This window comes from Phyllopteryx taeniolatus, chromosome 12 (assembly GCF_024500385.1).
Source record: "Phyllopteryx taeniolatus isolate TA_2022b chromosome 12, UOR_Ptae_1.2, whole genome shotgun sequence".
Lineage (NCBI taxonomy): Eukaryota > Metazoa > Chordata > Actinopteri > Syngnathiformes > Syngnathidae > Phyllopteryx > Phyllopteryx taeniolatus.
Window position 1 is genome coordinate 5,893,489 of NC_084513.1, and position 27,769 is coordinate 5,921,257.

At 40.6% G+C, this 27,769-nt stretch overlaps 1 protein-coding gene across 1 annotated transcript; it reads right to left on the bottom strand.

Moving 5' to 3' along the window:
• Positions 1-1,502: 1,502 nt before the first annotated feature.
• cfap65 (cilia and flagella associated protein 65) lies at positions 1,503-26,229 on the bottom strand. Its single transcript, XM_061792386.1, is given in 36 exon segments — positions 1,503-2,148; positions 3,294-3,638; positions 6,693-6,821; positions 6,945-7,129; positions 7,215-7,265; positions 7,361-7,480; positions 8,318-8,434; positions 8,568-8,693; positions 9,735-9,878; positions 10,013-10,204; positions 10,458-10,568; positions 10,740-10,806; positions 11,399-11,478; positions 11,572-11,662; positions 12,200-12,328; positions 12,452-12,665; positions 12,773-12,901; positions 13,828-13,993; positions 14,136-14,282; positions 14,373-14,457; positions 14,553-14,692; positions 14,783-15,040; positions 16,428-16,565; positions 17,834-17,990; positions 18,110-18,351; positions 18,465-18,641; positions 21,414-21,682; positions 21,767-21,941; positions 21,943-21,993; positions 22,338-22,474; positions 22,577-22,785; positions 24,366-24,532; positions 24,622-24,724; positions 24,816-24,988; positions 25,110-25,174; positions 25,948-26,229. Coding segments are annotated over 35 exon segments (5,205 nt in total). The 5' UTR covers positions 25,173-25,174; positions 25,948-26,229; the 3' UTR covers positions 1,503-2,030.
• Positions 26,230-27,769: the final 1,540 nt, after the last annotated feature.

Consider the following 27,769-nt stretch of genomic DNA (forward strand, 5'->3'; position numbering starts at 1 on the left):
CACAGCATGACCAAATTCAATTTATTGGCACATATTTTCTGAAGCTTAAATCAAATTCAAGTGTGGACTTTTAACTACTTTTTCATACAGGGCCAAGTAGCTTTGAATAGGTTTAAAAACAAACAACAGCACGTATGTTATGTTTACTTTGGTTATCTTGGACATATATTTACATTTGTTTGATGATCTTACACATCAAAGTGAGAAAACTATGCAGGTGGGCTGAAGGAACTGATACATGTTGCAAGCTAAGACTGCAGAACAGAATGAATGACTTTGTCTGCCTTACTCAAATTCGGTTCTTCATAAAAGACAATTAGATTTCCATTTTAATCAGTTAGCCTAATGCGACCGATGAGAAATAAACCACAAAATGAGTTTTGCAGCGTGGGCAAAGGCAACAGAAAAACATGAACGTCAATGGCAATTAGCAGTTTGTTTGCAGTGGTCGCCACCTAGTGGCACACAGCGTAAATTGTAGCCCTGTCCTGGTGACTCTCACAATACTGAATGGCCATATTGTTCAATGAATATTCTCTGGCAGTTAATATTCGCTTCCTGAGTGACTACTGGCCGCATAGAACGACGAAGGTGATATATCCACGACTTTCTCGGTTTACGACAGAGTTCTGTTCCGTCGTGCTGTATTCTATGAATAACACAGTAGTAATGCCATACTGTACAGTAAATATTTGTCTGAAAAATACTTTTTCTCGGGCGTAAATATAAAACAGATCAATGAAAAAGGTTAGCACGGCGGTAACTGAGCGTGCCTTCTTGTGCAGTGTGACGCTATGGCTTTTGCAGAAACTAGTCCATTGCGCACCATTGTGACGACAAGGACACATTTGTAAAACATAGATTTCAACTCATTGAGTCCCCCCACCCCCGCCCCCGGAATAAATTCATTCAAAATAATAATAATAATAAACGTTTTTCACCGAGGACTCGTACTGTACAGTCAAGTTGTAATGAAGTGCTCCTGTGTTGCCACCAGATGGCAGCACGTGTAAACACGTGCGTGAGTCAGTGCTGCAGCGTTTTTATGAAGGTACTCCAACTCCTAACAATTATAAACGCTGAAATATTTGACTGAAATGAAAAATTGTATTTACTACATGTACATTGATTACGATTAAAATATACAGATCATGCAATGAGTGTTTTGTTGTTATGTTTGAAGATCACCATAATAAAATTGTCCCACATGATTCAATTGAATAGTTTGTTTTGACCAGTTTGCGGGGTGGGGGGGAATCACTGTCAATATAATTATAATTATTGTCCTTGAGACAAAAGTAAAGTGTTTCTTGGTCACTGAGTAGAATCCAGATGAAATCTTACATCACTGAATCTGCATCAGTCTCTTTCAAGTGGGGAAGGTGCACATATTGCCAATAACTTGACAACAAACTTTTAACTTGGAAAACATAGATTCAAATTTAAAGAAATGCTGAATTCATATTATTACAAATGATAACAGCAAATACTCCCTTCTGTTGCTGAAGGCAAATTTATTGATGTGACCCCAGAGAACATTGGAAACATGTCAAAATGGCCAAAAGACCCAGAACACAGGAGCAAAAGACCAAAATTGAAGGTAAATGGGAGAAAGAGAGATCAAATTGTTGCTACTTTTGGTTTGTCCCATTATGTATCGCAACAGCAAGTTATGATTTGTTTGCCAGTAAAGACACAGTAATGAAATGAAGAAAATGTTCTGTTTTAAATTTTGTGGCATGTTATCTTATAAATGAAAAGCTATGTTAGAAACTATCGCTATTTGACTCTTTGTAAGCTTATGTAAATCGTTGATGGAGGGGAACACCATATAAAATCTGACTTAGGGTGCCATAGTGGCTAGGGCCGATACTAATATATTAACTTACTTGTTACTACTTCTGGAAAGATGCCAGTGCTTACTGTCAGCTTAGGCATAGGTACTGAGTAGAATTGCAGCATGGAGCACATTAAGAGACATGGCCAATGCCATTTTGGTGAAGAAAAGTTAATATAAGCCGGCAACATATTTAACACGTGTCTGTGTGATGTTCTGTTGATGGCGAGGCTTCTAAATCAGCCTGTGTTGCTTTGTTCTGGATTGTCTCGTCATCCTTCTTGACTTTGGCAATGGGGTACCTCCTGGATCTAGATGAAGAGACATCGTCTTAACATTTACAGTTTGTTAGTGTTAAGAAGACGTTTAGATTTAAAGGGGAGATACTTTGAAAAATGTACTTTATTTTTTAATTGTGTGCACACAAAAGAGCTGGGTCTCGTGAGTGCCTGCTCACCCATCAAGAATGAAATGAAAACACCAGGTAAATCTTTTGGGGTATGTCGTACGGTTAAATTTGCCGGTGGTGGCTTCACGCAAGCACCATTCATTTGCAGTGCGGAGACAGATGGGTGAAACACTACATCAAAGCCAAGTCGGAACCCTTTTAAATGGTGAAAAAAAAAATGCATAAAACAGTGGTGCCTTGAGATACAAGTTGAATTTGTAACTCAAAACACTTGTATCTCAAATCATATTTCACAATTGAAAAGAATAAAAATGCCATTAATCTGCTCCAGTGACCCCCCAAAAATGAATATATTGCACTTCAAACATACCTTAATGACATAATGAGACACTTTTGCCATAGTTTTGTGCTTCTGTTCCCTGACTCTTTCTAGTGTGTGCAATTTGGCCACCAGGGAGCAGTATAATACAGACAACTGGATATACGTTAAGGGGCTGGTCACAACTACTCAGTAAGTCGCAGTTAGATCAGTTGTTCTTCGGGGAGTATAAAGAATATATGCCTGTGAGTGGTGTTAAATATTATCTGCCTACATGTGTTGCTATTTGCTAGCCCGTCCATGGTGTTTTGCATTATTTATTGGCATTAAGCGACACAGACTTTAGGGAAAGCTATGTCGTTGTTTAAAATACAAAAAAACCAACAGGAAATAGTCTTTGTTTTATCTTAAGTTTTAGAGTAAACTTCAACTGTGAGTGGCAATAAATAGCTTGAAATCTCTTTTTTTGAGAATATTGTTCTTCATCTCTAACTCTCACTGCTGGTTGTTGTGAAGTGAGTTGAATTGAGTTCACTGACACTGTACAGCGATCTTATCTCTTTTTTTTTTTTGCTATCAAGCCAAAGTAAAAAATTGACGGCTCGTACTGTATGTTGCAAAATTTGTAAGTCAGGTCACCAGTATCTCAAGGCACCACTGCATGTCTCCTTGAATGCAACTAAGGGAGCCAAATCTGTAGGTGTGTGTGTGTATGCGTGTGTCGTCACCTGACAGAGACGTTAGGTGAGGATACTCTGTGATGCTCTGTGAGGTCCAGATCTCCTCTGACTGCCTCCACCATCACATTCTGGAGGGTGTTGAGTAATATATCATTGAACACGGCCAGCGGTATGCGTTCAGCGCGCGGCGGCATTTTCAGCTTCGCCCCGGAGCCTGCCGCCGTTCCCAAGCTGTCAGCGCGAGCGTGAAGTTCGGGATTTGTCTCTTCCAAGCCAATCAGAGGTTGGGGTATTGGCGAAGGAGTGGAGAAGATGACCTTAGGTTTGTAGAAAAGGGGTTTGGATGCCAGAGTAAGCAGAGAGCGGGTAAAGGCGTCATCATCCAGTATGCTCCTAGGAAGAATGAAATGAAGAAACACACAGTCATGTCCTGAATTCGTAAACTCCCAAACTAACAAGATCATCCTAAAAAGAGGAACTGGAATTTCTTAGGTCACAGTGATTCTCAAAAGTGTGGTACTCTAGCTCTCTCTAGTGGTATGCAAACAAATCAATAAATTAAATGTTCAAACTGTACACAACGTTACAGTGGCTTTTTGTTTTTGTGGTTTTTAATCCAATGCAGTACATTTGTTTAGTACATTTCAGTTGTTTAACTTTTAGGTACAATACATTTGCATTACATTGTTTAGAACTGCTTGTTTTCAAACATGTCTTTAGGTACAATTTGTATTTAATGAATATGTGTCAGATTTTAATTACATCATTATTTACAGTGCCAGCGGAAAGTATTCACACCCCTTCACGTTATCCACATTTTGCTGTTACAGACTTATTCTAAAGCTGATTTGTGTATAGTTTTCTTTAAAAACAAATCTACATAAAATATCCTATAATGAAAAAAGTAAAAACATATTTTCAGACATTTGTGTAAATTTATAAAAAATGTAAACATTCAAAAATAATAGGTACATACAGTGGGGCAAAAAAGTATTTAGTCAACCACCAATTGTGCAACTTCTCCCACTTAAAAAGAAGAGAGAGGCCTGTAATTTTCATCATAGGTATACCTCACCTATGAGAGACAAAATGAGACGAAAAAAATAAATAAACCAGAAAATCACATTGTCTGATTTTTAAAGAATTTATTAGCAAATTATGTTGGAAAATAAGTATTTGGTCACCTACAAACAAGCAAGATTTCTGGCTCTCAGAGACCTGTAACTTCTTTAAGAGGCTCCTCTGTCCTCAACTCGTTACCTGTATTAATGGCACCTGTTTGAACTCGTTATCAGTACAAAAGACACCAGTCCACAACCTCAAACAGTCACACTCCAAACTCCACTATGGCCAAGACCAAAGAGCTGTCAAAGAGCTGGAACCAAAGTAACAAAGTCTACCATCAGTAACACACTACGACACCAGGGACTCAAATCCTGCAGTGCCAGACGTGTCCCCCTGCTTAAGCCAGTACATGTCCAGGCCCGTCTAAAGTTTGGTAGAGAGCATTTGGATGATCCAGAAGAGGACTGGGAGAATGTCATATCGTCAGATGAAACCAAAATACAACTTTTTGGTAAAAACTCAACTTATCGTGTTTGGAGGAGAAAGAATGCTGCGTTGCATCCAAAGAACACCATACCTACTGTGAAGCATGGGGGTGGAAAAATCATCCTTTGGGGGCTGTTTTTCTGAAAAGGAACCAGGACGACTGATCCGTGTAGAGGAAAGAATGAATGGGGCCATGTATCGTGAGATTTTGAGTTATTTCAAGGTCCTGGAGTGGCCCAGCCAGTCTCCAGATCTCAACCCCATAGAAAATCTTTGGAGAGAGTTGAAAGTCTGTGTTGCCCAGCGACATCCCCAAAACATAATGGAGGAATGGGCCAAAATACCAGCAACAGTGTGTGAAAACCTTGTGAAGACTTGACAAAAAAACTTTGACCTCTGCCATTGCCAACAAAGGGTATATAACAAAGTATTGAGATGAACTTTTGTTATTGACCAAATACTAATTTTACATCATAATTTGCTAATAAATTCTTCAGACAATGTGATTTTCTGGATTGTTTTTTTTCTCATTTTGTCTGTGTATAGGTATATAGGTGCATAGGTATACCTATGATGAAAATTAGAGGCCTCTCTCATCGTTTTAAGTGGGATAACTTGCACAATTGGTGGCCCCACTATAAGTATTCACACCCTTTGCTTAATAGATTGTTGAAGCACCTTTGGCAGCAATCACAGCCTCGTCTTCTTGGGTATGTCTCTATGAGCTTGGCACAACTATTTTGGGGCATTTTCTCCCATTCTTCTCTGCACATCCTCTCAAGGTCAGTCATGTTAGATGGGCAGCGTCGGTGAAAGCCATTTTTAGGTGAGATGTTCGATTGGATTCAAGTCCGGGCTCTGGCTGGGCCACTCAAGGACATTCACAGGCTGCTCCTGAAACCACTCTTTTGTTATCTTGGCTTGCGTGCTTTGGGTCATTGCCGTGTTGGAAGGTGAATCGACGGCCTAGTCTGAGTTCCAGAGCACTCTGGAGCAAGTTTTTTTGAAGAATTTCTCTGTATTTGGCATCATCTCACCTTCTATGTGGACTCGTCACCCAGTTCCTGCAGGAGAAAAACAGCCCCACAGCATGATGCTGTCACCACCATGCTTCACTGTAGGGATGGTGTTAGCCAGGTGATGAGCAGTGCCTCTTCTTCCCCAGATATGACGCTTGCAATTCAAGCCAAAAAGTTCTATTTTGGTTTCATCAGACCCGAGAATTTTGTTTCTGCAGGTCTGCGAATCTTTAAGCTACCTTTTGGCAAACTCCAAGCGGGCTGCCATGTGCCTTTTAGTGAGAAGTGGCTTCCGTCTGGCCATTCTACCATAAAGGCCTGATTGGTGGAGTGCGTTAGCAATGGTTGACCTTCTGGATGGTAGTCCTATCTCCGCAAGGGAACACTGAAGCTCCACCTTAGTGACCATAGTGTTCTTGTTCACCTCTCTGACCAAGGCCCTTCTTCCCCGGTTACTCAGCTCGGTCGGACGGCCAGATCTAGGAAGGCTCCTGGTGGTTCCATACTTCTTCTATTTCTGAATAATCGAGCTTTTCGGGAACGTCAATGCTGCTGAAATTCTTAAGGTAAATGTACTTTTTACAGATAAAAATTCAGCCTCGTTTTTGATGAAAACAGAACTGAATTTTAATGTCGCTAGTCATTATGGCGCGCTAAGTATATTTTTAGGTGGTACTTGGTGTGAAAAGCTTGAGAACTACTGCTCTTAAAGATAGAGTTTGATTGCTGAGAAAAAAACAGCAACAAGGTGAATCGCAAAACAAATATATGAAGAACTCCACCTGAACAAGGTACAAAATTTGTTATTGAGTATGAATTCAAGAATAAAAGCATCAAACATCTAGTTCAGGATAGAGCTTCTCAATGAACACCTAACCTGATCAGAGAAGAGACAACATGCTGGAGGAAGTGTCGCTCGGGGCCCAGTGTCTGCGAAGGGCGCCCTTCTTGGAGGAGCGCGTCCGACCATATTTGAGGTCTCAAAGGCTTGATGGAGTGGAAGCACCTAGAGGCATAAGTTTCAGTTTTTGATTTTAACAACTGGAATAAATGAAGTTTTCTATGATATTTAAATTCATTGAGAGGCACCTGAACATGTTACCCCTCTTGAAAAGGTTCAATTGTTTACCTAAAGCGATTATTGAAGTGGTCAGGGAAGTATCTGAGATATTCCTGCGAATGATAGGAACGCGCCGTCACCTCCAGATGTAGGAGCGTAGGTTCAGGCGGGGTCGGCCGTTTCCACACTTTTACAGCTTCACACTGAGCCCGCTGCTCTGCTCGTGCTAATCTGCTACAAATAGGTGGAAGAGTCTGAAGGAAAAGAGAAAATCATCTTTTATATAGACACTTTACCGGCACATCTGGATGGGAAATAATGCTTGACGCTATCAGTCACCTTGTATTTGCCCAGTGGTGGCCCTTTCATTTCAGTAGCAGCTGCAGGAACCTATGAAAAACAAAGAGGGAAACGACTGTCACTTCATCCCTGTCATTGATTTGGAGAATGTAGAGAATCTGAGGTAAGATCTTATCGTTCAGAACTTTTTGGCTTTCTGCAAGGTCCCGCTCTGTGATGGTGAATTCATTTTGCTGCTGATCTCGTTCCTGCTCCCAATGCTGCAGAGCCTCAGAATATTGAGTCAGTGCGGCCTGCTGTGTCAGCTGGAAGGAGCGGGAGGAAAAACAGTCAACAGAATAAGACGCACAACAAAAAAATCTAAATAATAAATACAACTACTAAATGAAACAATATTTCAATCTAAACAAGAGAGCAATGTGGCTAAAATAAAAAAAATACTGTTACATAAATAATAATAATAAAGCCCACTGTACAGAATAGGCTAAAAATAAAATGTTAATCAATATAAATACAACTAAATATTAATCAAATTATTACGTGAAAACAAAAATAAATAAATAAATATACACATAGCTGGGATAGGCTCCAGCACGCCCGCGACCCTAGTGAGGAGAAGCGGCTCAGAAAATGGATAGATGGATATACACATAAATATATCTAAACAAGAGATGTGGGGGGAAGTGAGTAGAGTAGAATTATCCATCCATCCAATTTCTGTACCGCTTATCCTCACAAGGGTAGACGTGGTGGAGCCCATCCCAGCTATCTTCGGGCGAAAGAGAAGTACACCCTGAACTGGTTGCCAGCCAATCGCAGGGCACATAGAAACAAACAATCATTCTTACTCACATTCACACCTACAGGCAATTTAGAGTCTTCAATCAACCTACCACGCATGTTTTTGGGATGTGGGAGGAAACCGGAGTGCCCGGAGAAAACCCACGCCGGCACGGGGAGAGCATGCCAACTCCACAACTCCATATTTTTATCATTTCATAAATTCAAGGGAATATTACTACTACTACTACTAATAATAATAATAAAAATGATACTCAAATGCTATATGGTTTACAAGTTGAGGGGAAAAGGACCATAGGTTGCGCAACACACCTGCACCAGTGATTTTTGGGTGGGGTTACCTGACAGATGATGTCGAGATGATAAATAGTGGGGTAGTCTGTTGCCGTGAAGGTTAGCACACAAAAGATGCTCTCTCCTGGATGTAGAAGGCCTTGTTTAGGATGTATGCGGATCACCTTAAACCAATACAAAACACACGTAGAACACATAAGAATAAATATAAATGAATAAATATATCATAACAGGAATCATTGCTATACACATATTTTTACTGTGATACAGTTCTTGCTGTAGCTGTGGTACCCTCACCTGAGTCAAGCACCATTTATAGAGGATTTCCTTTAAGGACACATTAGTGAGGAAGAAGACTCTTGAAGATTGTGAGCACACCGGGATGTCACCAAGAGAGATATTGTCCTCTGACAGGAATGCATCCTGCACGCACACACACACACACACACACACACACACACACACACACACACACACACACACACACACACGCACTTTTAGAGTATTTATTTAGTGGTCGCAGAAATAACTTAAATCTAACATAAATAAAAATAAATAAAAATTTAATAAAAATTAACCAATGAAAATCAGTCATTGCTTTTGAATTTTGGTTCAACGAAATTATTTTTAAAAAAAATTCATGCAAGAGTCCTGGACAAAAATTATGGTACCCTTAATATTTTGTTGCACAACCTTTTGAGGCAATCACTGTAAGGTTTCAGTGAGACTTCTGGACCACTCAGCGGGTATTTTGACCCACTCTGGAACAAAATGGAGAAAACTGCTCCAGCTGTCTCAAGTTTGAAAGGTGCTTCTCCAAATGGCATGTTTCAGCTCCTGCCACAGATGTTCAATAGCCACTCAATTCTATCTATCCTAACTATTTTTACTCATTATTGTCTCAAAAAAATATCCAGACTTACAATCATGAGGCAACAAAATGCCGCGACTCGCCCAGAGTGAGGGGAAGAGCCGTTTAGTTTTGTTTAGTTTAGTTTAACAACACTTGTCAGACAGTTCAAGTGTAATGAAAGGTAATAGTTTTTTAAGCTATTTTCAACATTTTAAATTAGATAAATTTTAAATCCTGGCCTCGCCTGTGTGGAGTTTGCATGTTCTCCCCGTGCCTGCGTGGGTTTTCTCCGGGCACTCTGGTTTCCTCCCACATCCAGAAAACATGCATGGTAGGTTGATTGAAGACTCTAACTTGCTCATAGGTGTGAATGTGAGTGTGAATGCTTTTATATGTGCCCTGCGATTGGCTGGCGACCAGTTCAGGGTGTAACCCGCCTCTCGCCCAAAGATAGCTGGGATAGGCTCCAGCATGCTCGCGACCCTTGTGAGGATAAACGGTACCGAAAATGGATGAATGGATGGATGGACGGACATGCGTGGTTTCTGCCAGACAGCGACGAAGATGGTGTGTCTATTGAGTGTGCTTCATGGTAATTTCTCCATTCTCACCTGCCCGGGGAGGGGTATCCTCCGCACACAGGGCACAGGTTTGGTATCAGTGCTTGGGAACACATCTACTTGAGTACCCAAGCCGCAACCATCGAACCTCACTACTGTAGTTTCCCCATGTCGGACGTGAATGGGAACATCCATCTGGTAAAAACAATACACGAAAGACAGGCAATATTCGAGAGCTGATAGATAAATAAAAATAACCTTACATTACAAATGTCAAAATAGGGAAGAAGGGACAGCAGAGGAGACAAAGTGAATGACTTTATACATACATTATGCATCTTGGCCTCCAATGGGGAGAAAATGAATTCCAGCTTTGCCATCTTCCCAGGTAGGGCGACTCCCACTGGGTTGAGGCAACAGAGCAGCGGTTGGTTAAAATGGTTTTCTTGTAGCTGTGACAGCACACCTGCGTCCACTTCGTAATGGACAGGAACATCGCCGCCATTGTAAAGGTCATACGTCTACGGCACAAACAAAGACAAATATGGCATTATCATGCTCATTTTCAGAATGCAAACAAAGCAGCAAGGTAAACAACAGGAAACGGGGAAAGGCTGCTTCAGTGGACAGTGAACCCCCGTTTATGGCTAGGGACACGTTCCAGGCCCAGCCGCAATAGGTGAAAAACCCAACAATGCGTCGTGTGCTGTACAGGGGGAACACTGTATTAATAAGCTCACAAGCCCATAGTGCGCCAAACATTTAAAGGCCCACCTGTATTGGAGGGGTTAAACCCCCAATCTTTATAGGAGTGAAAACATGATGCCTGGATAAAAAGTATAGATGTGGTCTCTCTTGCTCCACTGTCACCCCTTGGAAGTGCATCTGTCAGGAACAAATTGGCAATTTGTTAACTAACACGTTTACTAGTACAAGTACAGCAAGTTAGAAGACGTAATTATTAGCAAGCAAATCATGTTGTTGCATTACTTAATTGTTGTCCTATCTAAGTAAATACAAGACATAAAAAGGATTTTTTGGGGAGCTGTAACTTACCAAGATCTCTCTGCCATGGAAGATTTTCAATATGATTGGCAACTGATGTGTCCCAGCAACAGTGTGGCTGTAAAAGGCACATTATTTTAAGGCCAAATCACATATCTGCCATTCTGTTTATTGACTGGTTGATTCAAAGATCGAACATAATAAGATCATCATAATTGCTCTATAACTCTTTACAGGTGAGTTACATACCCAGTGGTTCTCAAACCTTTTGTATCCATGGACCCTTTATAATCCTAACACCAATTACACATAACGAACATGTGTACCCATAAATGCCATGGGAAGAAAAAAAAGTCACAACATTGCAATAAGAAGTGAAAAAAAAATTGAGAAAAAGTTGCACGGTTATCAGAAAAAAAATTTACTCTTTACAAAAACAGAGACATTTTCTCCGGATAAAATGTCATAATCTTATGAGAATAACGTGGTACTTTTTCCCAAAACGAAGTTGTCATACAGTACACATTATTGTATTAAAGTCAAAAGTTTAACAAGGAATGAAAGTCACATTTTAACAAGTGAATAAAAAAACGTTCTCATATCGTGCCATTTTTATTGGAAATGGTGCCGTAATTGTCTAAAAGATCATACTATATTAAAAAAAGGGCTTTTTTTCTCGAAAAAAAAAATAGGACGCGATAATATCTGACCTGTAGCTGAGCTGTACTGACTTCTGCTGGCCAGAAAGCAGAGTTCCTGAAAGGGGAGAAATGCTAAAAAGTTCCACAACCTGCAAATATCAGGTGGAAAAGTTCAAAATTAACTCAGTTAATTCATACATATGAATATCCTTCATATATTAAAAAGAGCAATGATGGCATGCCTGCATCTGCTCTAGCTCATTGTGACATAACTCTTCTCCATGGCTCCAGTGCTTAAAGTCTACTTGTTGGTCGTCTGGAAACAAGAAGGTCCTAAATTTAAAGAAGACGCAAATCAGAAGTAAACTGGTATACATTTGCTTAGGGTTTTCAGACAACTTTCAAATTCAAAGACGTTTTAAGACAAATGTTGAAAAATGGACAGTAAGAAGGCTTGTCTAATGTGCAGAGTGAGGCCGTTCCAAACTTTGGGACCAGTAACAGGAAACGGTCTCACTACCCCTCAAACCTCCAGAAACAGCTGGTAAGCTGACCTGAAGCACTAGGCAGGAGCATTGGGATGGAGTAGGTCAGAGAGGTGACATTAAGAACATTTAAAGATTTAAAAACAAATAAAATAATATTCAAATGAACTATAAAGTCCACAGGCTGCCTCTGGAGGGAGGCCCGAATCAGAGTTATGTGTTCCCTCTTACATGTTCCAGTTAAGAGGCGAGCGGCAACATTTTGACACAAATCTTAAGGCTGTAAGCGAATGCGAATGCAAATAAAATTGCTGTTTTAATACATGAGTACATTTTAAAAATTATATTGAGATTTATAGTACTAGTGTTTTGCTTTAAAACTTACCACTCTACAGGGATGCTGCCAGGATTATAAAGCACCAATCCAAAAGTTGAAGGTTTTGATTTCAGGGGAGCTGCACTGAAGTTAAAATCCAGCAAGGCTTTGATTAGGATCGTTGGGTACGTGCGCATACTAGAGACGGAAAAAAGAACCGCACCGTGACAATGTAAATCAAATACAGATTTTAAAAACAAACAACAAACAAAACACATTCAAACTTAAAGAATCATCCTATGCATATTATCTGTGCTTCACCTATGCCGTCTTGGGCTTCTGTAACTGTGCTCCACAGGGGAAGGCATGCAGACCAGCTGCCCATTGAGGCTGTCCACTGACAGGAGTTTCCATACGTAAGTCTTGCTGAGCCAAGCCACAATGCCGCCACTGAACACGTCGGTCACCTGCAGGGTGGGGAATACACCTTTGCCGCGCACTTCACACACTGGTTGGGGAGGGGACAACGGCATGCCTGGGAGGACAAAAGACGGACAGATAAGGAAAGTAAATGAGCTAAAAAAAAGAAAATAAAAAAAACAAGAACTGTGGTTCTTTGAGGTGTGTGTTTTCTGGATATACCACTGAAATTCTGTGTCTGGTAATTGATGGTCCACCCATACTGTGCTTGTCGATCCGGCCTAAATGTGGCTCGGAGCATGAATGCAGAGTGCGAGGCCACGGTTCCCCCTTCACAGTCAAGTTGCAGGGCTGGGCAGATCGAACCTGATACAGTTAGTATCATGGGCACCTCTACTTGTACTCATTCACAACATGGAGACGTACATGAACGGACACTAAGGTACCAAGGCAGTGATTCTCAAACACTAATGTTTAAGCCGTGAGAGATCATCAGGTGTGCCATGGCAAATAATCCAACTTCAATAAATTGGTCTGGAAATTATGTACTTACTACACATTATTTATCTTTATTCATCTATCCATGCCATGCCATGAATGTACTATAATGACAGACAGAACAATTAAATGGTACTCCACTGGATAGGTGATTCCTCAAAGTGTGGTACGAGTACCACTAGTGGTGTGCTAAAAACTCTCTTAAATACAAATACCATTTGTAATATTTAAAACATGCAATATAATCAAACTCAGAATGAAGCTTGCAGCTATGCATTCATCCTCTTTAAAAACATTAGAAAATCCATTACAGTACATTCTTTACTTTTCAAGTACGTGTACAGTAGATTTTTCAAGTACAGTTCAGTTGTATTTAACTTTTAAGAACAGTACAATACATTTACACTTCTACTTCTAATATGTTAGTGTATTTTAATGTTGGTCATTATGGTGTTAATTTGAGAGCTAAGTATTTTTTTTCAAGTGGTACTTGGTGTAAAAAGTTCGAAAACCATTGCACTAGATGGCAGAAGGCCCAATACACCTGTGAATCCACCTGTTGCCACTCAGACAATAGAGTAATAGCTTTGTGTTCAAATTAAAAAGGTCAAGAAGTCACGAGTCAGGAAATGTGTAAATAAATTGAGATGAAATCATCATTAGTTCAATACATACAGTATACTTTTTTTAAACATTTTTGTCTACTGGTGTGCTGTGAGATTTCTCTTAATATGTGCCTTGGCTCAACAAAGGTTGGGAATCACTGTACTAAGGAATACCAATTGTTGCCGGTATAGGGTCCTGATGAAGTTGCTCATCTTGTAGCGTCTGTTTAACGGAGACAACGAAGGAGATGGAGCAAGTACTGTTGTTCATCAGAGGAACATGAATTGACTGAGAACGTCCAACCAGAGTGTCTCCCATGTCTAGAACGTCTTTAACTGCCTGAGTTGGAAACATAAAATTATAGATCCACATCTGTGCTCATATGCGAGTGTCACTGCACTTTTTAACAGTCTAATGCTTACAATACACAGACTCAACGCTTGTGATCGAACAAGATGGATCAATATACAGAGAGTCACACCTGTATGAAGCCCCTGGCGCCTTTTCCCACTATTTTGAGCGTAAGGATAGACTTTTCATAATTGGGGTCCTGGATTGGCCAGAAGGTGAGAGTAGGTTCAAGGACATATGTTTTCTCTTCCCTTGGATTGAAGGACCATTGCTGCTGCTGTGATGTCAAAACAGTCCAAAGAATTATAAGGAAAAAAACAACAACAAACACATCTGAAAGGTCTGTAAATCATTTAATGTCTCATACCGCACTTTCATTGGCTTGCAGTTCACCAGCTTTTGGTTGAACGGAGATGAGCTCCTGGTCAGACTCCCGAATGTTCCATTGGAAGCTATGACACCGTGGTGAGCGAAATTAGAAATTATAAAATGATGTCACAATACAAAAATGACAGAAGAGCAGCCATGACAGTGCAGACAAACTAACCTTAGAGGTATGTAGCAGACGTTCCTGATGAGGTGAGTCTGCTGGGTGGGTGAGCCCACAGCTGTATCTTGGAAATATAAACTACCGCCTCCTGCAAGTGATACACTAATCTTTTCCAATATGCTGAAAACTGTAATTTCCTACAGCACACACAAAGCAAATCACACATTGCATTAAAAAAAGCTTTGTGGGTAAAACTTTATGTAAATTGGGCCCGTCTGTATTTGTACCTTTGTGTGTATGCCAGAATTGAGTTGAAGGCGCAGCTTAATTCCCTCTTTAGGATGGTCTTCTTTAGGAGTAGTTATGACAGTGAGGATTTGATGATGCCCAGGCAAGAGCAAGCCACACCTTGGCACTACTGACACCGTTGCTTCCAAGGTGGGCTCCAAGCTGTCGTTTAAGTTCCGAAAGAAAGTGAGGGGGTGCTCTCCGTTATTGTGGAGGAGCAATGTCTGACTGGATCGAACACTAAGGCCTGTGAATACCTACAACAAATGTAATATTCAAGAGTTTATTATCAGAGATGATGAGGGATATCATTTAAAACACCAATGGGATTTACAGTGGATATAAAAAGTCTACACACCCATGTTCAAATGCCAGGTTTTCCATCCATCCATCCATTTTCTGAGCCGCTTCTCCTCACTAGGGTCGCGGGCGTGCTGGAGCCTATCCCAGCTGTCATCGGGCAGGAGGCGGGGTACACCCTGAACTGGTTGCCAGCCAATCGCAGGGCACATCGAAACAAACAACCATTCGCACTCACAGTCATGCCTACGGGCAATTTAGAGTCTCCAATTAATGCATGTTTTTGGGATGTGGGAGGAAACCGGAGTGCCCGGAGAAAACCCACGCAGGCACGGGGAGAACATGCAAACTCCACACAGGCGGGGACGGGGATTGAACCCCGCACCTCAGAACTGTGAGGCTGACGCTCTAACCAGTCGGCCACCGTGCCGCCTGCCAGGTTTTCGTCATATAAAAAAATAAAACAAAGATAAATAATTTAAAAATTTTCTACAGTTAATGTGACCAATAACCTGTACAAACCAATTGAAAAAAAAAGTTTATTCTTTTCAAAAGCAGAAGTAAAAATAAACAACTGCGATATGGTTGTATAAAGTGTGCACTCCCTCTATAACTGGGATGTGGCAGGGTAACCAATCATTCAAACTCACGTTAAATGGGATTCTGCACATGCCTACCACCAATTAAAGTGCTTCTGATTACCCCAAATATTATTCAGATGTTATAGTAGGCTTTTCCTGACATTTTTGTGTTTTGCTTTCTAACAGAAGCCTGAAGATTTTGTGCTAATACTGGGTGCTGTTTTGAACAATTCATAATTCCTTCGACCTTGTCGAAGCTCCCAGTTCCACCGGAAGAAAAGCAGCTGCAAAGAATGATGCTGCGACCACCACGCTTCACTGTAGGTATGGTGTTCTTTTGGTGAAGAGCAGTGTTGTGTTTGTGCCAAAAAATATTGGTTTTAGTGGACAATAACATAGTCTCCCAAACACATGTAGGAAATGTGCTAGCACAAAACTTTTAGGCTTATGCTAAAAGCAAAAAAGTTGAGTTTGAACGTGATTGGTTAATTCCGAATAGAGCCACATGAAATTAAAAAGAGGGTGTGCACACTTGTGCAACCACATGATTTCATTTGGTAATTTTTACTCCCCCTCTCAAAAAGTTTGAAAAACATTTCAATTAAGTTGTACATCTTATAGGGCATTAATGGGAGAACAAGCTTTGAAATAATTTTGGTCTCAATTTTGTCTAGACTTTTTACATCCACTGTATGTATTACAGTATTAGATACAGGAAACTTAAGACTTTAAATTTGTGGTAGTTTCAGGTTGTCATGCTTACCACATTACTGGGCTCAAGAGAGCAGTGAGGGTACATGTGCTCTTTGCCATGCTCAAAAGAATGGCCGATGACTCGGACAATGACACACCAAGGTGGACATATCTGTTCCTCATTTTCACAAGACTGACTTTGCTGCACCTCAACAGGAAAGGGTTAGTCAAAAACAATAAATTAGGACATACTGGGGCTCTATGTTCGTGACCAGTGTTTTTCCAACGCGGTGGGTGGTGTAAATCTGTACAGAGGCGGGTTAGACAGGGTATTTATAATTTCGCAAACGTCAAAGCCAACATATGGGAAAAAGAGTGGCCTGTGCCAGTGTGGGAGTGGACACAGCCAACTTCATTCAAAGCAGCTCCTCTAATTCCTTTTAAATGCGATGCAATGACCTCTTGCAAGGAGACATCTCTGTGCGGAAGCTCGCTCTGTGCGTTACTGGAGAATTGTCACTGCTCTTGGTGGGTGTGTCAACAGACAAGGTGAGCTGGGAGCCTTATTAAATACAGAATGAGCATTGATAACCGCTGACAACTAAAATATGTCAGATATGCATCTACCCCCACCCAGGAATATTTGTGTGCCCCGTCTACCATCCATAAAATCATCAAAAGATTCTGAGAAAGCGGCAAGGGCGAAAACCAACATTGAATGCCCGTGACCTTCCAATCCCTCAGATGGGACTCCATGAAAAACCCGCATCATTGTGTAAAGGATATTGCCATGTGGGCTCAGGGACACTTCAGAAAACCATTGTCCGTTAACATAGTTTGTCGCTACATCTACAAACGCAAGTTAAAATACTATCATGCAAAGCGAAAGCCATCAACAACATCATATCAATAACACCAAGAAATGCCACTGGATTCTCTGGGCCCAAGCTTATCTGAGATGGAATGATGCAAAGTGGAAAAGTGGGCTCTGTTCTAATGAGTCTACAATCGGGGAGGAAGCACGGGGAGAGCGAGTTGAACCAGGAACCTCTTGACTATAAGGCAAACATACTAACCACTATAACAAAGTGCTACCAAGAAACCACTATATAATTTGTTGGCGTCAGGCTGAAACCTAGAACTGTATGTCCAAATTTGATCAATTTAATAGTTTTTCACAAATCGATACTATTGGTCAATCCCCATGTTGGTATGTTATTTTTACAAATTACTGATCAAGTGTTAATCAGGTTTGCTCTCTTTGACGATGCAATGTTAATGGATTAACAATACAATGTTAATGGATCAACAAACGTAGTTTTTTTTTTTTTTGTCTGAAAAGTAATGGTTTTGGAGATACGAGGTGTGTCTCCCCCCAAGGCCAGTAATGTTGAAGGAACATGTTTTCAGTCACAAATGTAACACTATTGAAAGTAAGTTACACAAGACAAGCAAAACATTTAAAGGAATTCTTACTACTTTAAAAGCTAGGCACTCAAGTTGAGCTGCATGGAGTGCATTTAGTTCCTTAGGATTGTATGCCACTCTGAATGAGGTGGACTTCAGCGGGGAAAGGTCACTTGTTGACGGAGAGACAAAGAATGGAGAGTCTGTGGCATTGGTCCACACCAGGCTATAAAACAAACATTGGGAATAAAACAAATATTTTAGAAGGTTTGGACTTTAGAAAAAAGATCCAGTTCAATTCTGTCTTGTGTCCAGAGTACATAGAAGAGGGGTAGGTGACTTTACGTGAGTTTCACAGCAGAGTGATTGGTGATGGCAACACCCTGAGAAGTTGCAGATGAAGTAGACATGGAGGAGCAGGAGGATCTGGTGTGATGAAACAGCAGCTCACTGGGCACCACTGTTACGCGTGTAGCGGGTGAAGATAAACCAGGTGAGTCCTCCTCCGCCGAGCTGGGTTGGTCATTGTCTTCCTTGGGAGTGACTGACCTTACAATCGAGACATTATCGGTTTGTCGGCTTGACTTCTAGAAAATAACAGAGACAGTGGCTGGATGAGCAAAACAATGTAAAAATGCCACTGAAATGTTACTTCCATTATTTGGGGTCGAGCTGGAAACCAGGCAGAACCACACGTTACTTCATCCGCAGATAAGCAGAATGCTTGTGGCTCCAGTTGTGTGCTATTGTTTGGAAGTAGGACGCTAATGACGTCCGACCAATCCTCTTTACTATCTCCCAAATGTTCTGGTGTGAGTACAGCTGGTTTCTGGATATCGGAGTGACAGGTACCAATCAGGCCAAGAAACAAAGGCTCCTGTAAAAGAAAGATGAATGTGGATTTTCATGTAGGAGGATTATGTTAATGTATGGCAATGTATCAGCCTTGTTGTTCCTTAAAGGGTTGCACTGTAGATACATTCGCCAAATATGAGGCAAAATGTGCTTGTTTCAAGCTGTTTTATTTGTCACTCCCAGTTGAAGTTTACTGTACAATTGAAGGGACAAATACAACGGTTGCACTGTGAGCTAATGCGTAAGTAATATAGGTCTCCTAATGAATATTATGATCATGTTAATACTGTAGGTAAAATAATACATTGATCTCATGAAATTTGCTTTACTCATGTTTGGAATTTGCAAATTCAGTGTCTAAAAAGCATATACAGTGGGGCAAAAAATTATTTAGGCAGCCACCAATTGTGCAACTTCTACTACTTAAGATGAGAGAGGCCTGTAATTTCATCATAGGTATACCTCACCTATGAGAGAAAAAAATGAGAAAATCCAGAAAATCACATTATCTGATTTTTAAATAATTTATTAGCAAACTATGGTGGAAAATAATACAATAGTTGGTTATATACCCTTTGTTGGCAATGACAGAGGTCAAATGTTTTCTTCACACACTGTAGCGAGTATTTTGGCCCATTCCTCCCTGCAGATCTCCTCTAGAGCAGTGATGTTTTGGGGCTGTCGCTGAGGAACACAGACTTTCAACTCCCTCCAAAGATTTTCTATGGAGTTGAGATCTGGAGACTGGCTAGGCCACTCCAGGACCGTGAAATACTTCTTACGAAGCCACTCCTTCGTTGCCCGTTTCATCTTCAATGCCCTTGCTGATAGAAGGAGGTTTTCACTCAAAATCTCACCATACATGGCCCCATTTCTTCTTTCCTTTACACGGATCAGTCGTCGTGGTCCCTTTGCAGAAAAACAGCCCCAAAGCATGATGTTTCCCTCCCCATGATTCACAGTAGGTATGGTGTTCTTTGGATATAATGCAGCATTCTTTCTCCTCCAAACAAGACAAGTTGAGTTTTTACCAAAAGGTTCTATTTTGGTCTCATCTGACCATATATCATTCTCCCAGTCCTCTTCTGGATCAGCCAAATGCTCTCTACCAAACTTTAGACGGGCCTGGACATGTACTGGCTTAAGCAGGGGGACACGTCTGGCACTGCAGGATTTGAGTCCCTGGTGTCGTAGTGTGGTACTGATGGTAAACTTTGTTACTTTGGTTCCAGCTCTCTGCAGGTCATTCACTAGGTCCCCCCGTGTGGTTCTGGGATTTTTTCTCACCGTTCTCGTGATCATTTTGACCCCACAGTGTGAGATCTTGCGTGGAGCCCCAGATCAAGGGAGATTATCAGTGGTCTTGTATGTCTTCCATTTTGTAATAATTGCTCCCGCAGTTTCTTCACACCAAGCTGCTTGCCTATTGCAGATTCAGTCTTCCCAGCCTGGTGCAGGTCTAAATTTTGTTTCTAGTGTCCTTTGACAGCTCTTTGGTCTTGGCCATAGTGGAGTTTGGAGTGTGACTGTTTGAGGTTGTGGACAGGTGTCTTTTATACGGATAACAAGTTCAAATAGGTGCCATTAATACAGGTAATTAGTGGAGGACAGAGGAGCCTCTTAAAGAAGACGTTACAACTCTGTGAGAGCCAGAAATCTTACTTGTTTGTAGGTGACCAAATACTTAATTTTACCGGGGAATTTACCAATTATTCATTCATTCATCTTCCGTTCCGCTTATCCTCCCCTCGGGTCGCGGGCGTGCTGGAGCCTATCCCTGCTATCTCCGGGCGAGAGGCGGGGTACACCCTAAACTGGTCGCCAGCCCCATCGCAGGGCACATATAGACAAACAACCATTCGCACTCACATTCATACCTGCGGGCAATTTAGAGTCTTCAATTAACCTATCCTGCATGTTTTGGGGATGTGGGAGGAAACCGGAGTACACGGAGAAAACCCACGCAGGCACGGGGAGAACATGCAAACTCCGCACAGGCGGAGACAGGATTTGAACCTAGGTCCTCAGAACTGTGAGGCAGATTTGCTAACCAGTCGCCAATTAATTCATTAAAAATCTGACAATTTGATTTTCTGGATTTTTTTGAGGTATACCTATGATGAAATTACAGGCCTCTCTCATCTTTTTAAGTGAGAGAACTTGCACAATTGGTGGCTGACTAAATATTTTTTTTGCCCCACTGTAGGCTAACTGGGCATGAAAATATTAAGAAATGATCGTATTTTTAAGTATGGCATGACTATTAACCTGCTCATTAATACAGTACATTTAAATACAGGTTGACTTCACACAAAGGACTCAATACACATGTGTTTTCACATCTCTAGTTTTTACTTTTCTACTGAGGTTATTATGAAATGTCCGAACAATAAATCAGAGAAGACGAGAAATGTATGCTGGTTTTCACAGATCTACATTTTGTGACAAAACTCCTTCTACTCTGAAGCATTTTTTTTATTTGAAGCACGGCTACAAAACTTAGCAGCCCTCGAAAATGTTTTTTTTTCTTTACTGAACTGCTGTCAGTTTTTTATATTACTTTATCCAGCGCAAATATACATAATAATCTTATTTAATATCCTTCATTGCCTAATATTATTTTGACTTAATAAAAATACGACGGCTTCGCGGTTCAAAGTTTTTCCGCCTATGATTACACTGCTTTTACTGATGTTTTTTTGCCATGGTATCATTTTAGTATAGATAGCAAGGTACTTTGGACAAGTATTATATCAGTCAGAATGTTGATGTCGTAACAACACTAGTTCCATACCCCGTGCAGTATAAAACAAGGCACGCTTCTGTGATGGGCAATAGGCACAGTGGGGCGGTAGAAGATAGTCAGTGTTACACGGCTCTTCACATTTAAGGTGCCACATTGTGGTTGGATGCTGAACACACTGTGTCCAGCGCAGTCAAGGTCCCATTGATAATTCGCCTGAACAAATGAAGAATTGATCATCTCAATTGTCTGTGACGCTGTGGCTCCCACTTCAATACAGCCAAAGTCAACCACAGATGAAGAAAATGACAGCTTGGGACCTGGTAACAAAAAATGTATAGATGGATGAATTTATCTATAACAAAGATACAAAATATTTATTTCATTGCATTTCTGTATCGTACCTGCACAGTTTCCAATGAGCTTAAGCACTGTTTTGTTGAGTGCCCCTTTGCATTCTACAGTCAAATACTCAACAGAGACAGAACCAGCAACAGTAGGCACAAAGGTGACTTTAGCAGACATACTTCCACCTGGGGCAACTTTACCACTGCTGACATCACAGAAGAATTCGGACCCCTAACAAGGGCACCCCTCCAGAGAGTCGGGTAAGGGAGAAAAATGCAGTAACCTGGAAGACAGCAGGGACACACGCAGCATAAATTACCAAAAGAAAAAAATTAATGCAATCCGATATCATCAGATCGGAATAAGGCCTCTTTCAAATGTGGATAAAAATCACATACAGTGGGTACGGAAAGTATTGAGACCCCTTAAATGTTTCACTCTTTCTTATATTGCAGCCATTTGCTAAAATCATCTAAGTAAATTTTTTTCCTCATGTGTACTGTCAGTGTAAACATAGTCATAACGGACATGTCACTTGAAATAGTAATGGCGGAAAAAAAAATCTGATATTGGCATTAAATCAGAATTGGGGTCTTGATCCTACAGTGTAAATGAAGCCTTACTCACATGAGAAGGATTACAAATGTCAAAACATTTCTGTAAACTTTGTCCAACTGCCACAGAACCAAAGTTAAGCACTGGACCACCATGTTGTTTCTCAGCTTTGGAACTTGGGCTTCTCAGTTGAAGACATGGGTACTTGGCTTTCAAAAAGAGCATACACAAGAAGTAAATGATTCTACTGATTGATATGCGGCCCTCATCTAATCACACTTTTGAAATGTATTCATACGTAATTACAGTACCCACTCCCTGAAGAAGCACTGTGGCGCAGCAGTCGACTTTCTGTCCTTCCTCTCCAAAGCTACAATAGGCATGTTGGTTGTACAACAGCGCTTGCTGTGGTTGGAACAGGACCATGAGCTGAATCTCCTGGCTGGGCTTCAGCACACCTTCCTCTGGACTCACTTGAAAGGGTTCAGAACACTTCCAATGGAAGTAAGTGTGGAGTTTGCTGTGGGACACACGATTTAAAGAAAGGTCTGAGTCCAATACAGTTAACACACTTTTAAGACAATGTCAGAGAAAAGTAAGGCAATTAAGTCAATTTCAGAGATGGTGTGATTATTTTTTTTTTTTGTTAATAAACACCACCCGTTCATTCACTGCTGTGGACGTTTACATTTGTCAACTGGAATCCACTTGTTTACTGCCACAGACGTATATATTAGAAAAGTACGTGTTTCAACAGGTAGGCATGGGAGAAGGGTTTAGCCCATTTTTAAATCACTGTAATGACAAACAGATGCCAGTCGATGAGGTTGTTGCATTGCTTTGGATTTGAGGGCACCACACCTTTTGAGTTGAAGATAAAGAGTAGTGGGTGAATCGCTGCTTGATAAGTCAAGAAATGCCAACACGTTGGAAGTTGGACTGGTTTAGGCACCTCACACTCAAACGGAGTAAGTACAGTATATATTAATGGTATGAACAGAGTATGTGTCGCACTAGGGAGTAAAAAGTCTGGTCGTGATCCTGAGAAAAGAAGATCTATTTGAATTTATTGTTTACATGTATATATTTATATGCTCATATATACCTTTATGGTCAGGGTTTTGTGTTTAAACTTGTTGAAGTGTTTACTTTACAAATCTTATGTGAATGATCACATAGAGAGATATCGACACAAGAGGTGAACCCATATGATTGTGTGGTGGACTTCTCATTTTCCATGTATCTCCTGCTGATTTATAATGCGCACACAGTATGTTATATTTTGTTTATTTATCGAATGCTTGTGTCAAGGAAGTGATTGTAATTGCTTACTTACACTGTTTTTAGTATTCACGATGTTTGATGACGAACGAGCAATAAAACAATTGTGGACATCAGTACGAAGCGTGGTTCTTTACCAGAGTAGATACAAATGACGAACGGCATTTAAAAAAGCCACTGACAGTCATCACGATATATGTTGTGAGTCAGCGTTTCTTAGTTATATAGCTGTAAATAAATTATTAGTTTGCAATCAAAAGCCGTTTTTCTGTGTGGTTTTTGTTTTATAGTTTGAGGTGTTACAAAAGCAAAAAATATTAGCTTCAAAGTCACTGTTCTGTTTTACACTTTTCACAAAAAGCTTGTTTTCTCAGCGTTTTGGTGCGAAAACTGTGTTTTTTGGTGAAACCAACCCATGTTCTACTGCTCATCCCTAAAGAATGGAAAACGTTAGAAAGAAACTTTTTTACTGGTGAAACAACAGTGTCTACTCTTTCTTTTCAAAGTTTTGGTGCTTATATTGTCGCAGAGAACAATATTCCGTGGATCTTAAAAGATCAAAGGTCAAAAGCCTTTAAAATGGCTGGCAATATTGGGAAATCTGATTTGAAAGCAGCTGGCAGTGAATGAGTTCAAATTATTATTTTTTTTTGGTAAATTTACTGCTTGTCTTCATTAGGCATAGGTGTGCTGGAGCCTATTCCAGCCGACTCTAAGCGAGAGGCTGGGTATACACTGGACTGGTCACCTGTCACTCGCAGGGCAGAAAAACAACTATTCACACTCATATTCCCACCATTCCCAAATACTCCCATTTACCTGAGATTCTTCAACAGAAAAGTAGCAGAAGCAGACTGATGCACAGCACAGAGTGGGAGGAGTACAGTGTCCGGCACTCCCAGGGCCGCATAGGGAATGACAGCCTGAAGGATTACTTGGAAAGTGCCATCTTTGCTCTGAAACTCAATGCTGTCCTCGTACTTACACTGGCCAACAAACAAGACATTACATAGGACCACATCAAAATGACTGTGTGCTAGAGAGTGTTACACCAGTGCATGACTGACAATATTACCTTCTGGGTAGGTCTAAAGGTGACCGGTATGGACAAAGTCGTCCCTGGGCTCACCGTGATGTTCCGGGAAATGGAGATGCTGAAGAATTTGGTCACTGGAGGTCTGAGAGGAAGCAATGAGAGAATTTACTCATGTGGATGTATTTGATTACCTTTTACTTGTTTGCGTTCCGCTTTACGTGACCACAACTGACCTTAGCTGAAGTTTCTGGAGCTTGAGGCCAATGTTCTTTAAGGTTAGCGACTTTGTGAATTCCCTGCCCTCATCCCAGTCCTCCCAAAGCAGCTCAGGCTTCGTTTCCAGTCCCAGGAAGCTGTTTCTTTGAACGGGGGCACGCCGCTGGCACTTTAGCTGAGTCCCTGGATGCTGCCAGGGGAAGTAACGCGGAGGAAATAGAAGATGGAAAAAAAAGACCGAGGACATTATATTAGAAGATGGATGGGCACATAACACCCAAAAAAAAAGTTTCAATTAGAAAGATGCCTACTCTGAAATTGTTCCACAGTGCTTCTGACCCTGTTGGCTTTGGACCCTCAGATTCAGCTAACATGACTGGAAACAAGGATGATTAGATGTGTTGTTATGTTTTAAATGTTCCTATTTACAAAACGAACTCTAATATGAGTTGTATTATATTACGTTGAAAATTTTCTGTTTAGTATTTAAAAAAAGAAAAAGAAAAAAACAGCAAGGGACACGACTGCAACGTTCGAGCATTGGGGGGGGGGGCATGAATGCAACCCTTTAAAAAATTAAACAAAACAAACAAAAAAAACAGACAATATTGTATACAAAACAAGCGAACCATTCCTTGATACGTTTCAAGTTGATAGAAATTTAACGTCCAGACATTCAACATGTTCACACAAAACAAACAAAAAAAACAGACAATATTGTATACAAAACAAGCGAACCATTCCTTGATACGTTTCAAGTTGATAGAAATTTAACGTCCAGACATTCAACATGTTCACAGCTGAGTCACGAGGACGACACGTACGGTAGTTTATAACACAGCAGGGTTTGAAGTCAGTTAAGTAGAAAGTACCTCAGCGAAATCGCACTACGGCACTGATGAATTAAATGAAAATAATGGCTAGCGTGCTAAGAGCTAGCGAGCTAACTACAAGCTAACTAGCACTCGCTACCTCAAACACGCTGAATACATCTTTAATTACTACACCTACGTCCCTAATACAGAAGGCTTTGTTTTACATTCGTTGTTCATCATCTAAAAACTCCCACTTCATTGTGCGCACCCTTAACACTAACTCACTTGACAGTTGAACTGCTATAAGAATATATTGCGATAGACACACGCTTACCTTCTTAAAGTATGACAACTTTGCAAAAGGAACAACTTAATCCATTTGTTTTATATATTTAAAAAAAACAAAAACATCCGTGTAAGGTAATTTGTAGTCCACAGTTCTTGACGTGTTGTGTGTTGCCATGGTAACTACGGAAAACAGAATGTAAAATGTGTAAAAAGCGAAGAAATGTTATATTGTATTATAACGGTACAAAACAAAGGTTACAAATATTGGCATATATTTGCAAAATACGCGTCAGTGAATGAAAGCTAAATGCGGCTCATTGCCAGTTGTTCTTCAATTGAACTTTATTTGTTTAACAATTATGTGCACAAAAACGAACAACACACTTGCAAAATCAAGGTAAAATATATTATACGAATCTTAAATTACTTTGACAGAGTCACAGTTAACTGGAATATTTTAAGAATAACAGGCTAAGAGAACAGTTCATCCCACATGTAGTGTGTTATGCGTATGTTTCCATTTTCCTCTGTGCAGTTTTCAACCATGCAGAGCAAATCACTTTAATTTAAATCGGATAAAAAAAAAATATTGAGGCAAAAACACATTTAAGAATTTTGAAACCTTAAAGTCTACGTAAATATTTTAAGGCTTCCTTAAATATTTAATGTTTTATGTACTAGTCTGTCTGTCCGGAAATCAAACCGGGATGCACTAATAGCCATGTAACAATAGAAAATCTGAAGTGCTGTTACCATACTCGCCCCTATAGACAGAAGATATGTAAATACAACCCCAATTCCAATGAAGTTGGGACGTTGTGTTAAACATAAATAGAAACAGAATACAATTATTTTCAAATCATGTTCAACCTATATTTAATTGAATACACTACAAAAACAAGATATTTAATGTTCAAACTGATAAACTTGTTGTTTTTAGAAAATAATCATCAACTTAGAATTTTATGGCTGCAACACGTTCCAAAAATGCTGAGACAGGTGGCAAAAAAAGACTGAGAAAGTTGAGGAATACTCATCAAACACCAGTTTGGAACATCCCACAGGTGAACAGGTTAATTGGGAACAGGTGGGTGCCATGATTGGGTATAAAAGGAGCTTCTCTGAATTGCTCAGTCATTCACAAGCAAAGATAAGGCGAGATTCACCTCTTTGTGAATAAGTGCGTGAGAAAATAGTCGAACAGTTTAAGGACAATGTTCCTGAAAGTACAATTGGAAGGAATTTACGGATTTCATCATGAATCCCTCAGGCGGCACTGCATCAAAAACAGACATCAATGTGTAAAGCATAAAGCACCACATGGGCTCAGGAACAATTCAGAAAACCAATGTCAGTAAATACAGTTCGGCGCTACATCCGTAAGTGCAAATTAAAACTCTACTATGCAAAGCAAAAGCCAGTTATCAACAACACCCAGAAACACCGCCGGCTTCTCTGGGCCCGAGCTCATCTCAGATGGACTGATGCCAAGTGGAAAAGTGTTCTGTGGTCCGACGAGTCCACATTTCAAATTGATTTTGGAAATTGTGGACATCGTGTCCTCCGGGCCAAAGAGGAAAAGAACCATCCGGGCTGTTATGGACGCAAAGTTCAAAAGCCAGCATCTGTGATGGAATGGGGCTGTGTTAGTGGCAATGGCATGGGTAACTTACACATCTGTGAAGGCACCATTAATGCTGAAAGGTACATACAGGTTTTGGAGAAACATATGATGCCATCCAAGGAATGTCTTTTTCATGGACGCCCCTGCTTATTTCAGCAAGACAATGCCAAACCACATTCTGTATGTGTTACAACAGCGTGGCTTCGTCGTAAAAGAGTGCAGACACTAGACTGGCCTGCCTGCA